This window comes from Mauremys mutica, chromosome 18 (genome assembly GCF_020497125.1).
Source record: "Mauremys mutica isolate MM-2020 ecotype Southern chromosome 18, ASM2049712v1, whole genome shotgun sequence".
Lineage (NCBI taxonomy): Eukaryota > Metazoa > Chordata > Testudines > Geoemydidae > Mauremys > Mauremys mutica.
In genome coordinates, this window is record NC_059089.1 from 7,035,932 (window position 1) to 7,049,781 (window position 13,850).

General features: G+C 50.7%; 1 protein-coding gene across 4 annotated transcripts in view; it reads left to right on the plus strand.

The window, feature by feature from the left end:
- RGS3 (regulator of G protein signaling 3) overlaps positions 1 to 13,850 on the plus strand; it is a 210,852-nt gene that overhangs the window by 26,454 nt on the left and 170,548 nt on the right. The window contains exon 1 of one of the 4 annotated variants that reach the window (XM_044992124.1): positions 12,376 to 12,479. The exons of the other annotated variants lie outside the window; for them this stretch is intronic. Coding sequence (XP_044848059.1) covers positions 12,395 to 12,479 — 85 coding nt within the window. The 5' untranslated portion in view covers positions 12,376 to 12,394. Of the gene's footprint in view, positions 1 to 12,375; positions 12,480 to 13,850 lie in introns of those variants that run through there. 4 annotated transcript variants of the gene reach the window in all.

Consider the following 13,850-nt stretch of genomic DNA (forward strand, 5'->3'; position numbering starts at 1 on the left):
CTACCCGACAGGAGCCCCGGGCCCTTTAAAGCACTGCCTGAGTCCGGCTGCTGGAGCCTCAGGGTAGCGGCAGCAGGGCTCCGGAGGCGATTTAAAGGGCCCGGGGCTCCGGCCGCTGCAGGGAGCCCCAAGCCCTTTAAAGCACCAGCCTGGGGTAGCCGGTCCGGTCCGGCACACCGTACCTGCCTGTACCGGCTTACTTTCACCTCTGGTCCTTGTGCCTTTCTCTCTCCTGGGGTGGGAATGCCATGATTCTCCCACCACACTCAGAATGGGCTCTGGGCTACAGCTGTCTGAATAGCCACTGCACTTCCCCCACATCCAGCTGGATTCAGCTCCTGTGGCCTTCCTTGCGGGAGTCTGTGACTGGTGTGGAGCAGCGGGACCTGGCAGCCTTCTGACCCAGAGCAGGGCTTGCTTTGCAGTAGGAACAGAGCACTAGAGAAAATGGATTTTAAAACAACTGCCTCCAGCTGTGTGTCTTGCCTTGCCTAGAGTCCTGCCATCCCCCACGAGCAACCTAGGCAGGCCTGTCTTCATCAGATGGCCTCAGAGCGCCTCTGCGTCTCAGCCTGGTTCCCCCTCACTGCAGACAGGTCTCTTTTCATCCTGCCAGAGCTGTCTTGTTCTTTCCATGTTCCCTGGTATCTTCTGTCCTGGTGCAAACCAGGTTTGTGGGTTGGCTGGAGAGGAGGCAACATCATGAAAACGAATAGTTCTGGCATTGCCCCTTGAGAGCTCAGCGTTTGCTGAGAGGTGACTTATCCTGAGCCATTCATTCCCCTCCCAACAGCCCCCTATTAAACTAAATCAGTCTATCCATACGGTAGCAGCCCAGTCACCAGCCCCACAGACACCGTTCCTCAGTTTGCCCGGAGCAGCTCCAGATCTGTCAGTTGCCAAAAAATCCTTAGGATTGTTTTGCTGCTTAAATGCAGCGGGGTCAGTGCGTAGCCGTGTGCCCAGTAGAGGGAGCTCTGGAGGTTCTCTGAGCACCGTGCTCCTCTGGGCTGGCGTTGGCTCACTGCCCAAGCCGGCTGGGTGTGCGTGTCCCGCCCTGGTCCTGGAGCCCATGGGATCCCAGCCCTCACTAAACAGGGGGGCTGGTGAGAAGAGACGGTTCTAGCTCATACTCCAGGGACAGACTGGGCGCTGGGTAGGACGATGGGGGTGGGTGGGGCAGAAAACGATGCCCCAGCCTGCGGCTGGTCCGGTCCCCTCGGTGCCAGCCCAGCTTCGCCAAAGGCTCCTTCACCCCAGCACAAAGGGAAGGGGCATCGGAGCTTGTTCCCCAGCAGCCAGGGAGCGCCCCAGCCTGGTACACCTGCATGAAGCTCAATGGTGCTTTCGCAGGCACAGTGCGAGCCCAGAGCAGTGTCCCTTTGGCGGAGGCCAGCTCCTGGCAGAGCACGGGGGTTGCATGTGGGTGATGGCAGAGTATCCACGCTGGGGTCACTGGGCAGCCAGGGAGCCAGAGCCGCCTAGCAGGGATTATTCCAGCAAATGGCATTTGCCTTGGGGCCCTGACTCCTTAATGCTCATAGCCACATTAACCACAAACTGAGTGCCAGGGCTGGGGCTGCTGCCCCCCGAAATCGGTGCTGTCCCTCCTGTGCTGGGAGACGACCTGGCGCAGAGCCCCCCAGAGAGACTATGTGGAGAAGACACCCCCCCTCCCCCCCCGTGCCCCTGCCCTCCCTGTCCTGACTTGTGCCCTGCTCTCAGGCCAGGGAGCCAGCGCTCCCCTAGGGGACATGCCTGAGTGCAGATTTTGGCATCCTTGGGCAGAAGCGCAGGGGCTCTCTGGCTGGGTCTGCTCCAGAGCAAGGTCCCGTCGCTCTCCATCCCACTGCTCCCTTGTGCTCTGTCTGTCCCCGGCCGTCACTGAGCGTCTGAGCTGTCTGGGGCAGGGCCCACCTGGCTGGGTTTCTACACGGGACCCTCTTGGCAGGCACTGGCGGCAGCAACCACAGCTGGGGTCAGTATCTAGGGATCCCTCTGAACAACACAAAACCGAACTGGCTTGAGCCCCCCCCCAATAGTTGGGGGAAAAGTAAATGAAACCTCCCTGGGCACCTCCAAGAGGCAAGAGGCCCCTCTCGCAAGCCCCGGGGCTGTGTATAGCTAGAGAACACTCTGATTTCAGAGAAGACAACAAAGCAGTAGTTGGGGAAAACACTGCAACAAGGACTAGAAAGTACACAAATGCCCCCGCCCCACAGTGTCTGGGTCAGGGTTCTTTGCCCCAGTTTCCCTCCTTGCAGAGGGAAGGTCTGGTGGATGAATGTCTCTTTAATATGCCAGTCCTCTTTTCCCTCCGCTGCACCCCACTCATGGCTTGTTGCCCTCTGCCCTGTCTTCTCACCACAACACCAGCTCCACAGCAGGTGTCAAGCTCAGCAGATGTGTGAGTTCAGCTGTAGTGATCACTGGAAAAGACCCAGGCCCCTAGTCAGCTCTGTCTTTAAACCCTGGAGGGGAAAGGGTCAGCTGGCTCCTGGGGCCCTTAAAACAGATCCACTCCCTCGCCCGGATGAGAACAGCTATGCCCACCTGTTATGCCTTTCACTGGGGTTTGTCATACTATCCCCTGCTTAGCGAGTGGGGGTCAGCCCCCCCCCAGTCAGGCAGGCTAAGCACAGGTCTGCTGCCCTATAACAGCACTTCATTACCCCAGCATTCACATTTTAGAAAAATTATTAAAGCCAATGTTAAAATGATCTAATACACAGGCTAACTGTGAGTATAATGCTTCAACTGTCCAAAAGTACAAAATTTGGTTTCAAAGTCATAAAATACATCTAGTACATAGTCTGCAATATTCCAAATTGAGGTTAATAAATTTAACAATACAGTTAAAATATTAGCATCCAAATATTCTGGTACATCACTTACAAAAAGTTATATTAAGAGTAGCTTGTGGAAAGCAAATATAGCAATGAGTGTAGCTTCTCCCTCAGTAATTGAGAATTTAGGCTAGGTTGTGCCTCAGTAAATACAATCTACCAGAGAAGTATTTCAGTTACTTTCCTGACTTGATTTCTCAATGGCACTCCCGCTCATCTCTCCTGGTATTGCCGATGTCTGGTGACGTGTTCTAAATAGATGTCCCTCGACCACCTGATGGCGTCTGATACCATGAGTTGCCGCATCAGCCAAGCACAGTGCTGACCGATTCTGCATTCCTGCAACGCTCGCTTGTTAGTAGGATCCCATGTGCCCAGAGCTCCGACAATCAGTGTGTGAGTTTGGACCTAGTAACCCCTAGCTCTCAAAGTGTCAGCCCGAGGAGGGTATTTCTCCAGCTTTTGATCTCAGGTGTCATGGAAGGCCGGGGTCCTGTTCTCAAAAGGAACTGTGACATCCACCATGATGAACTTCTTCTGTGCCTCATTAGTGATGACAGTGTCTGGTCGCAGTTGGCTGTCCGGAGGGATGGCAGAGTTCATGGACACCTTCCCCACAAGTGGCGGGATGGCTCTGACTAGGCGATCCTGGAAGACATTGTGGTGAGCTGCCAGGCTCTGGAATGGGGCTTGCAGATACACAGGACATGGGGTAGGGACTCATTGGCATAGCCGCACTTCCTGCATCACTTGTCCCAGTTTCCGTGACAGACATCTCCGTTCAGCGGGACGCAGCTGAGACAGGCCCTGTGGCTGAACCTCCAGTCGGCAATTGGGTGAAGCTGCCCCTGGAAGTGATTGCTGGCGACCCACTTGGATGTCACCTCGAAGGCCTTGTCCTGGTCCAGCTTCCGTTTCAGGTTTCCCACGTACTGGCAGCGGATAGCATCCTTCAGGGTTGTCTCCAGCATGGTTCTAGCTCTTGGAGTGATGATTGTGTGCTCTGTATTCTTCACCTGTGGCACCAGGACTCCCAGCTCCTGGCGTTCCTCGTACCACGTCCAATGGCAGCCAATACACTTCTCCGGTCATCGTGTAGCATTGCGAGCATGAGTCCAAAGCAAAGCCTCTCCCCTCTCGTCCAATTTCACTTTCCAGGGAGCTGCTCAGGTAGGTGGCGACATCTTGGTCGGAGGAGGTCCTGGTGATTTGCTTCCTCGTGACATCATGCATAGCACTCGCTGCGATGTTCCTCACCATGGCGTCCGGGCACGTCAGAAGGCGGAAGGCATGAGTGATCATGGCAATGTCGCACAGATCACCCATTCGAGGGACGTTGATGCCGCCCTGCCTGTGCAAGATGTACACCAAGTTCATTGCTGGCCCTCTGGAGAAGAAACATCCACTTCTTCACTAGCTGCCTGATGGTGTTGTCCATCTTCTGGAGAGGTACATTCACCATGGCAGATCCCCTCAGGACAAATGAAATACGGGGGATCAGGAAGGTGTTCAAGGCATTGATCTTCTGCCATGGTGGCAGCAGGGAGGAGTTGATCTTGGCCACATCCCACAGGATCTCCGCGATCGTATCCTCAGGTGTCTGCTGGACATGGAAACCGTGGGCATGCCCAGATGTTGGTATGCTTGCCCGTCCTCAAGGAAGATCATGGGTTCACCCTGGATCTGGAATGGTGTCACCTGGACTGAGTCCCTTCTACTGCCATCGCTATGCAGGGATGTGCATTTCCTAGCACTGAAGCAGAATCCCATCCAGTTAGTAGCTTGGCTGGTGACACTGAGCATTTGTTGGAGACTCTCAGGGTTGTCTGTGATGAGGACCAGATCGTCTGCGTTGGCCAGGATATTCATTCGGTTGCTGAACAGGTCCAAACAGTCTAGACCACTGGAGATCGCTCGAATGAGTGGTTCCATGGCTAGGTTGAAAATAATGGGGCTGAGGGGACTGCCTTGCTTCACACTGCTATGGATTGGAATTTTTGGAGTCTCTCCTTCCATGGAGTGGATGGTGGTGGTGCAGCCTACATAAAGTGGTACGAAGTTTTCAGGCATCCCATACTCTTGGACCGTGGCAAAAATGTGCTGGTGGGACATGGATCCGAAAGCATTAGGCAGGTCAAGCCATGCTATGGCATATTGCCTCAGTGGATGGCAGTTCGAAGGACAAAGTTGTGTTCGTAACAGCCTTTGCACAACATGAAGCCTTTCTGGATGGAGCTTCTCTGTTCACTGACCAGTCTGTGATTCCAGCCGCAAGGCAGCTGGTATAAAATTTGTACATGGTGGAACAGAGAGAGCTGGATCTCCAGTTGCTGGAGTCATCTCTCTTGCCTTTCTTTACCCAAAATAGCCAAAATTGATCACTTTGGCACAGAGGTGGCGCACATGGATTTCTGCCAGGGTTTATATTTTTCTTTCTTTTTTTTTTTTTGCAGGGAGTGGGTTCTGCACACTATCAAAACCTTTAAATTGTGCCTCCCCCACTATCAACAGTTACTCGTCGCCTCTGCTTTGGCAAGCGGGTCCGTTCACTGATCATCTAGGCCAGGCAACCTTTCAGAAGTGCTGTGCCGAGTCTTCATTTATTCAGTCTAATTGAAGGTTTCGTGTGCCAGTCAGACATTAACAGTTTTAGAAGGTCTCTTTCTATAAGTCTATAATATATAACTAAACTATTGTTGTATGTAAAGTAGAGAAGGTTTTTTAAATGTTTAAGAAACTTCATTTAAAATTAAATTAAAACGCAGAGCCCCCTGGACTGAAGGTCAGGACCCGGGCAGTGTGAGTGCCACTGAAAATCAGCTTGTGTGCCGCCTTCGGCACCCGTGCCATAGGTTGCCTACCCCTGATCTAGGCAGAATTGATGTGTCTGTGCAAATAGAACGCTCCTGAGGTCTTTTCTCCAGTTCATCACTAGATGGCAGGGGAGAACCCGTTCAGACACTTTTTACACACAGGACCTAGCACAATGGATGCATGACGGGGGGCCCCCCAAATGCAGGACAAATCTCATCTGACAACCTGCCCCCAAGTCCGTGCTGGCGGCGCAGCAGGGCTCAGGCAGGCTACCTGCATTCTGTGGCCAGTGTCCCCACGCCGCTCCTGGAAGTGGCAAGCTGCTGGCACGTCTCTGTGTGCCCCTGACGGGGGGAGGTGGCTCCGTGTGCTGCCCCCACCCCTGGCAACGCACAGAGACCTGCTGCTCCCCTCCCACCAAGGAGTGTGCAGAGATGTGCCTGCAGCAGGGCTAAGGCAGCTCCCTGCCCACACTGCCTCCCTCTCTCCCCGTCGCATCGCTCCCGGAAGTGGCCACCATGTCCCTGTGGCCCCTGGGGGGGGGTGTCTCCGCACATTGCCCCTCCCCGAGCACTGACTCCACAGCTCCCATTGGCCGGGAACTGCGGCCAATGGGAGCTGTGGGTGCGCTGCCTGCAGGCAGTGGTGTGCAGAGACCCCCTGCCCCCCGCCTAGGAGCCGCTGCCAGAGGGGTTTGTTTGCTAGTCACTTTGGGAGCCGCGCCACCTGAGGTAAGCGCTGTCCCCCTGACCCCTCCTGCACCCCAAGCCCCTGCCTCAGCCCAGAGCCCGCACCCAAACTCCCTCCCAGAGCCTGCACCCTCCTCACCCCAACCCCCTGCCCCAGCCCAGAGCCCGCACCCAAACTCCCTCCCAGAGCCTGCACCCTCCTCACCCCAACCCCCTGCCCCAGCCCAGAGCCCGCACCCAAACTCCCTCCCAGAGCCTGACCCCCCGCACCCCAACCCCCTGCCCCAGCCCAGAGCCCGCACCCAAACTTCCTCCCAGAGCCTGACCCCTGGTCCCCCTTCCACACCCCAACACCCTGCCCCAGCCCAGAGCCTGCACCCAAACTCCTTCCCAGAGCCTGCACCCCTCACCCCCTTCCACATGCCAACATAAGAACATAAGAATGGCCGTACCGGATCAGACCAAAGGTCCATCTAGCCCAGTATCTGTCTACCGACAGTGGCCAATGCCAGGTGCCCCAGAGGGAGTGAACCTAACAGGCAATGATCAAGTGATCTCTCTCCTGCCATTCATCTCCATCCTCTGACGAACAGAGGCTAGGGACACCATTCTTACCCATCCTGGCTAATAGCCATTTATGGACTTAGCCACCATGAATTTATCCAGTCCCCTTTTAAACATCGTTATAGTCCTAGCCTTCACAACCTCCTCAGGTAAGGAGTTCCACAAGTTGACTGTGCGCTGCGTGAAGAAGAACTTCCTTTTATTTGTTTTAAACCTGCTGCCTATTAATTTCATTTGGTGACCCCTAGTTCTTGTATTATGGGAATAAGTAAATAACTTTTCCTTATCCACTTTCTCAACATCACTCATGATTTTATATACCTCTATCATATCCCCCCTTAGTCTTCTCTTTTCCAAGCTGAAGAGTCCTAGCCTCTTTAATCTTTCCTCGTATGGGACCCTCTCTAAACCCCTAATCATTTTAGTTGCCCTTTTCTGAACCTTTTCTAGTGCTAGAATATTTTTTTTGAGGTGAGGAGACCACATCTGTACACAGTATTCGAGATGTGGGCGTACCATGGATTTATATAAGGGCAATAATATATTCTCAGTCTTATTCTCTATCCCCTTTTTAATGATTCCTAACATCCTGTTTGCTTTTTTGACCGCCTCTGCACACTGCGTGGACATCTTCAGAGAACTATCCACGATGACGCCAAGATCTTTTTCCTGACTCGTTGTAGCTAAATTAGCCCCCATCATGTTGTATGTATAGTTGGGGTTATTTTTTCCAATGTGCATTACTTTACATTTATCCACATTAAATTTCATTTGCCATTTTGTTGCCCAATCACTTAGTTTTGTGAGATCTTTTTGAAGTTCTTCACAATCTGCTTTGGTCTTAACTATCTTGAGAAGTTTAGTATCATCTGCAAACTTCACCACCTCACTGTTTACCCCTTTCTCCAGATCATTTATGAATAAATTGAATAGGATTGGTCCGAGGACTGACCCTTGGGGAACACCCCTCTCCATTCTGAGAATTTACCATTAATTCCTACCCTTTGTTCCCTGTCCTTTAACTAGTTCTCAGTCCATGAAAGGACCTTCCCTTTTATCCCATGACAGCTTAATTTACGTAAGAGCCTTTGGTGAGGGACCTTGTCAAAGGCTTTCTGGAAATCTAAGTACACTATATCCACCGGATCCCCCTTGTCCACATGTTTGTTGACCCCTTCAAAGAACTCTAATAGATTAGTAAGACACGATTTCCCTTTACAGAAACCATGTTGACTATTGCTCAAGAGTTTATGTTTTTCTATGTGTCTGACAATTTTATTCTTTACTATTGTTTCAACTAATTTGCCCGGTACCGACGTTAGACTTACCGGTCTGTAATTGCCGGGATCACCCCTAGAGCCCTTTTTAAATATTGGCGTTACATTAGCTAACTTCCAGTCATTGGGTAACCCCCTGCCCCAGCCCAGAGCCTGCACCTAAACGCCCTCCCAGAGCCCGACCCCAGCCCCTCTTCCACACCCCAACGCCTTGCCCCAATCAAGGTACCTCACTTTTTTTTTCATTTACTTTCTATTACTTATAATATAGGAGGAGGATGAAGAAAAAAATAATGAAAACGGGGGTGGGTGGGAGATGAGAGAATGTTTGTTTTTTCTTGGCTGGGTCCCAAGGCCTCCCCCCACTCCCAAAAATGAAGCTGCACACAGGGCCCCACTAACTCTAAATCCACCACTGCCTCCCAGAATGTCTGGGATCAGTAAATACCCACCCTGGTGCCACAAAAGAATGAGTCTGGTGGTACCTTAAAGACTAAGAGATTTATTTGGGCATAAGCTTTCGTGGGTAAAAAACCCACTTCTTCAGATGCATGGAGATGCATAAATCTGTTAGTCTTTAAGGTGCCACCAGTCTCCTCGTTGTTTTTGTGGATACAGACTAACACGGCTACCCCTCTGATACTTGGCACCCTGGTGCCTTTAGTCGGCAGTGCTGCCTGGCTTGCAAGCATGATGTCTGTGTGTGAACCCAGGAAATCAGAATGTGTGTGTGTGTGTCAGGGTTCCTTCCCCACTCTGAACTCTGGGGTACAGATGTGGGGACCCACATGAAAGACTCCCTAAGCTTATTTCTACCAGCTTAGGTTAAAACTTCCCCAATACCGTCCTTGTCCTTGGACGGTATTGCTGCCACCACCAAGTGATTTAGACAAAGATTCAGGAAAAGGACCACTTGGAGTTCCTATTTCCCCAAAATATCCCCCCAAGTCCCTTCACCCCTTTCCTGGGGAGGCTTGAGAATAATACACCAACCAATTGCCTTTAATAAAAGTACAGACCAGACCCTTTATTTTTAGGACACTAAAATCAATCAGGTTCTTAAAAGAAGAACTTTATTATAAAGAAAAAAGTAAAAGAAGCACCTCTGTCAAATTAGGATGGAAGGTAATTTTACAGGGTGAATAAAAGATTTAAAACACAGAGGATTTCCCTCTAGGCTCAACTTCAAAGTTACAAAAACAGGAATAAACCTCCCTCTTAGCATCGGGAAAATTCACAAGATAAAACAAAAGATAATCTAACACATTTCCTTGCTTTTACTTACAATTTCTGTAATTTTAGATGTATCATTTCAAGGTATCTTTTCAAGAGATGGGTTACCTGCTTGGTCTCTCTCTCCCCGCCCCCCGAGGGAACAAAAAGAGAGCACAAACACCCCTCCCCCCAGTTTGAAAGTATCATATTTTCCCATTGGTCCTTCTGGTCAGGTGCCAACTAGGTTAATTGAACTGATTAACCCCTTACAGGTAAAATGATTCTGTACCTCTGGCCAGGAGGGATTTGATGTTACTGCATGCATAAAGCTTGTTACCCTTCCCTTTATATTTATGACAGTGTGTATGAGAGTGTCAGTGTATATGTATATAGCAGGGGTAGGCAACCTATGGCGCGGGTGCCGAAGGCGGCACGCAAGCTGATTTTCAGTGGCACTCACACTGCCAGGTCCTGGCCACCGGTTTGGGGGGCTCTGCATTTTAATTTAATTTTAAATGAAACTTCTTAAACATTTTGAAAACCTTATTTACTTTACATACAACAATAGTTTAGTTATGTATTATAGACTTGTAGAAAGAGACCTTCTAAAAATGTTAAAATGTACGACTGGCACGCAAGACCTTAAATTAGAGTGAATAAATGAAGACTCAGCATAGCACTTCTGAAAGGTTGCCGACCCCTGGTATATATCAAAAGGTCAGTGTAAATATGTGTGTATCAGAGTGTCTGTGTGTGTAGATCAGAGCGTCAGTGTGTGTGTCTATCAGTGTCAATATGTATATCAGAGTGTGTGTGTATCAGTGTCAGTGTATGTGTAAAAGAATCCTGTGGCAGTTGAGGTGTGAAAACCAAGGGAGGAGAAACTGCTTTTGTAGTTGGCTAGCCATTCACAGTCTTTGTTTAATCCTGAGCTGATGGTGTCAAATTTGCAAATGAACTGCAGCTCAGCAGTTTCTCTTTGGAGTCTGGTCCTGAAGTTTTTTTGCTGCACGATGGCTCGCTCAACTAGAAGAGGGCCTCATCCTCCCTGATTGACCTAACCTTGTTATCTCTAGACTGATTCTTGCCTGCATATTTATACCTGCCTCTGGAAATTTCACATGCATCCGACGAAGTGGGTATTCACCCACGAAAGCTCATCCTCCAATACATCTGTTAGTCTATAAGGTGCCACAGGACTCTCTGTCGCTTCTTACAGATCCAGACTAACACGGCGACCCCTCTGATACAGTGTATGTGTATATATCAAAGGGTCAGTGTGTAAATCTTGTGTGTATTAGAGTATCTCTGTGTGTAGATCAGAGTGTCAGTGTATGTTCAGAGTGTCATGTGTATATATATCAGTCAGTGCATATATCAGTGTGTGTGTGTGTGTGTACCAGTGTCAATGTGTGTGAAAGTATCTCTGTGTGTATATATCTGTGTGTGTGTATGAGAATTTGTGTCTATATATTAGTGTGTCAGTGTGTGTGTCTATCAGAGTGTCTGTGTGTATGTATATCAGTGGGTCAATGTGTATATCAGTGTGTGTGTATGTGTCAGAATGTGTGTGTATATGAAAGTCAGTGTATGTGTATATTAGAGGGTCAGTTTGTGTGTGTATTGCAGTGTATGTATCAGTCTCTCTTTCTGTGTATATTAGGGGGTCAGTGTGTGTATCAGTGTCTGTGTATGTATATCAATGTGCGAGTGTGTGTATGAGAATTTGTGTATGTGAGTGTGTGTATCAGTGTGTGTGGGTGTGTATCAGAGTTTGTGTATGAAAGTGTCAGTTTCTGTGTGTGTATATCACTGTGTGTGTATGCGTATATCAGAGGGTCAGTGTGTGTATCAGAGTTTGTCTGTGTGAGAGTGTCAGTGTGTGTGTATGTATATCAGAGTTTCGGTGTTTATCAGTGTCTTTGTGTATCAGTGTGTGTGTATCAGTGTCTCTCTGTGTGTATCAGAATAGCTGTATGCGTGTATCAGTGTGTGTGTATCAGTGTGTTGGTGTGTGTATCAGAGTGTCAGTGTATATTTGTTTGTGTTTGTGTATGAGTGTCAGTGTGTGTCTGTATCAGAGTGTCTGTGTGTGTATCAGTGTCAGTGTATCAGTGTGTGTGTGTATGAGTGTGTGTGTATATAGTGTGAGTGTGTGTATTAGTGTGTGTATGAGAATTTGTGTGTATATCACTGCCATTTTGTATGTATATCTGCGTGTCTCTGTGCGTGTATCAGAATAGCTATGTGTGTGTATCAGTGTTTCTGTATCAGTGTCAGTATATATCTGTGTGTGTTTGTGTATGAGTGTCATTTTGTGTTTCTGTGTGTATCAGTGTCTCTGTGTGTGTGTGTCAGTATCTGTGTATCAGTGTCAATATCTATATGTGTGTTTGTGTGTCTCTGTGTGTATCAGTGTCTGCATGTGTCACTAGTGTCAGTGTGTGTGTGCGCGTCAGTGTCTCTGTGTGTGTATCAGAGTGTGTGTATGTGTGTGTCTGTGTATGTGTGTGTGTATCAGTGTCTCTCTGTGTTTGAGTGTATCTGTGTGTGTGTATCAGAGTGTGTATGTGTCAGTTTCTCTCTGTGCGTATCAGAGTGTCTGTGTGTGTGTCAGTGTCTCTGTGTGTGTATCAGAGTGTGTATGTGTGTCAGTTTCTCTCTGTGGGTATCAGAGTGTCTGCGTGTGTGTCAGTGTCTCTGTGTGTGTATCAGAGAGTGTATGTGTGTCAGTTTCTCTCTGTGGGTATCAGAGTGTCTGCGTGTGTGTGTGTGTGTGGCCAGGGCCTTGTTTGTTCAGGCAGGTGCAGCTCCCCATTCACAGCGGCCTGGCCAATGGGCTGCCAGAGCCCTTTGTGCTGTTCAAACGCGGGCGGGCAGTTGGAAGCTGGGCTCTGTGCAGGCCGCGCGCTGCCGTGTTAACTGGCTGCTGAGGCTCCTGCCAAGCGCCTCCAGCTCTCCCAGCACAGGCCGGCTGGGCCCGGCGGCCATGGAGCCCGGCGACGTCCGCAGAGTCTCGCTCTGTGCCGGCCAGGCCGACCCGCTGGACTCTTCCTTCTATCTCACGACCTTCGGTGAGTGCCGAGGCCGGGGCGGGCTGGGCCTGTGGGGCTCAGTCCTGGGGGTCAGTCGGTCTGGGCCCAGGCTGGGGGCGGCTCCCTGGGCCATGCTGCGGGGCTGGTGGCTGGCCTGCAGACTCGGGTCAGGAGCAGCTCCCCGGAGGGCAGATTTAACCCCCTCACCCGTACTGTGCTGCCCATGCCAAGGAGCCGGGTGGGCAGCGATCCTTTCCTCTCTGCCTCACTGGGCGAGACTAGCCAGTCCTCCCTCCGCTGGTACCTGCACCTCAGCAATCAGCCCTGAGTGCGAAGGGGCCGCGGCTCCTCTGAGGCTAGTTTTACTCTGGTGTTGCTGGACACATTCAAATGGGGCAGCAAGTGCAGAGTGAACTCCCAGCTGTGTGACATTATTGTTGCATCGTCACAAGCGGTCACACTCTCAGTGCAGAGGTTTGCAGGGGTCTATTGTGTAAACATCTGGCTTGTGGAAGGGGCTCCTGCAGTGGGACCCGTCACACACCATTGAGCGTAAGAATCCCAGGGGTGGAGGAGGAAGTCGGGAAAGTCACAGTAACAGCAGCTTTGCTCCCTGCTCACCTGCTTTGTCAGATTAGCTGGGTTTGGATCAAGCAGTTTTTCGGGGGGGTTGGAACATCCCATCGCTGGTGGCTGCACATCCCTGGTGTTTGGAGAAGGCCCAGCACTGCTACAGCTCCTGGGTGGAGACTAGGAAATGTGCCCCCTCGGCACTGATTTATAACTGGGTTCCTACCTCTCTTCAGCGGTATGTGATGCTTTGTCACCCTGGTGCCCTTTACTCGTGTCTTAGAAGTGCTACGATTTCATGCTTGGGGGCCGAGGTTTGTATGTAGATGGGAGACACTTGTGCGCTGCATCTCTAACGACCCTAGTGTGATTGGGGGCTGTGGGGCTGTGATGGGAATGGGGCATGCTGGTCTCTCGCATACAGTGTGATGGGGAGTTTGGGACTTTACGGGTTAGGTTCAGCCCTGCAATGCTAAGGGTCACTCTGGCAAGGTGCAGTGCGTGGTCACAGAGGAGCTGAAAGTGCTGGTTTGAGGGGCTGGTTTTCCTTCAGCAGCTGCTACAGGCAGAGATCCGCTTGGCTGGCGACTTTGGTTGTGCATTTCCACATGTCAGGTGGCTGGTCCCTTTTATGCACCTTTGCTCTGGAGTCCCTGGGTCTCTACTGCTGGGGTGTTCAGATCAATAGCCTTCCTGGAAGGAGTTTGACCCTTGCAGCCTAATCTCCATTCTCAGCTGTAGTGTAACCCAGGAGCAGCTTGTGGGGGCATGTCAGAAAGTGCTTTGAAAGCTGAGGGTCTTTCCAGGGACCAGAGGAGGCTTTTCAGCACTGTCCACTGT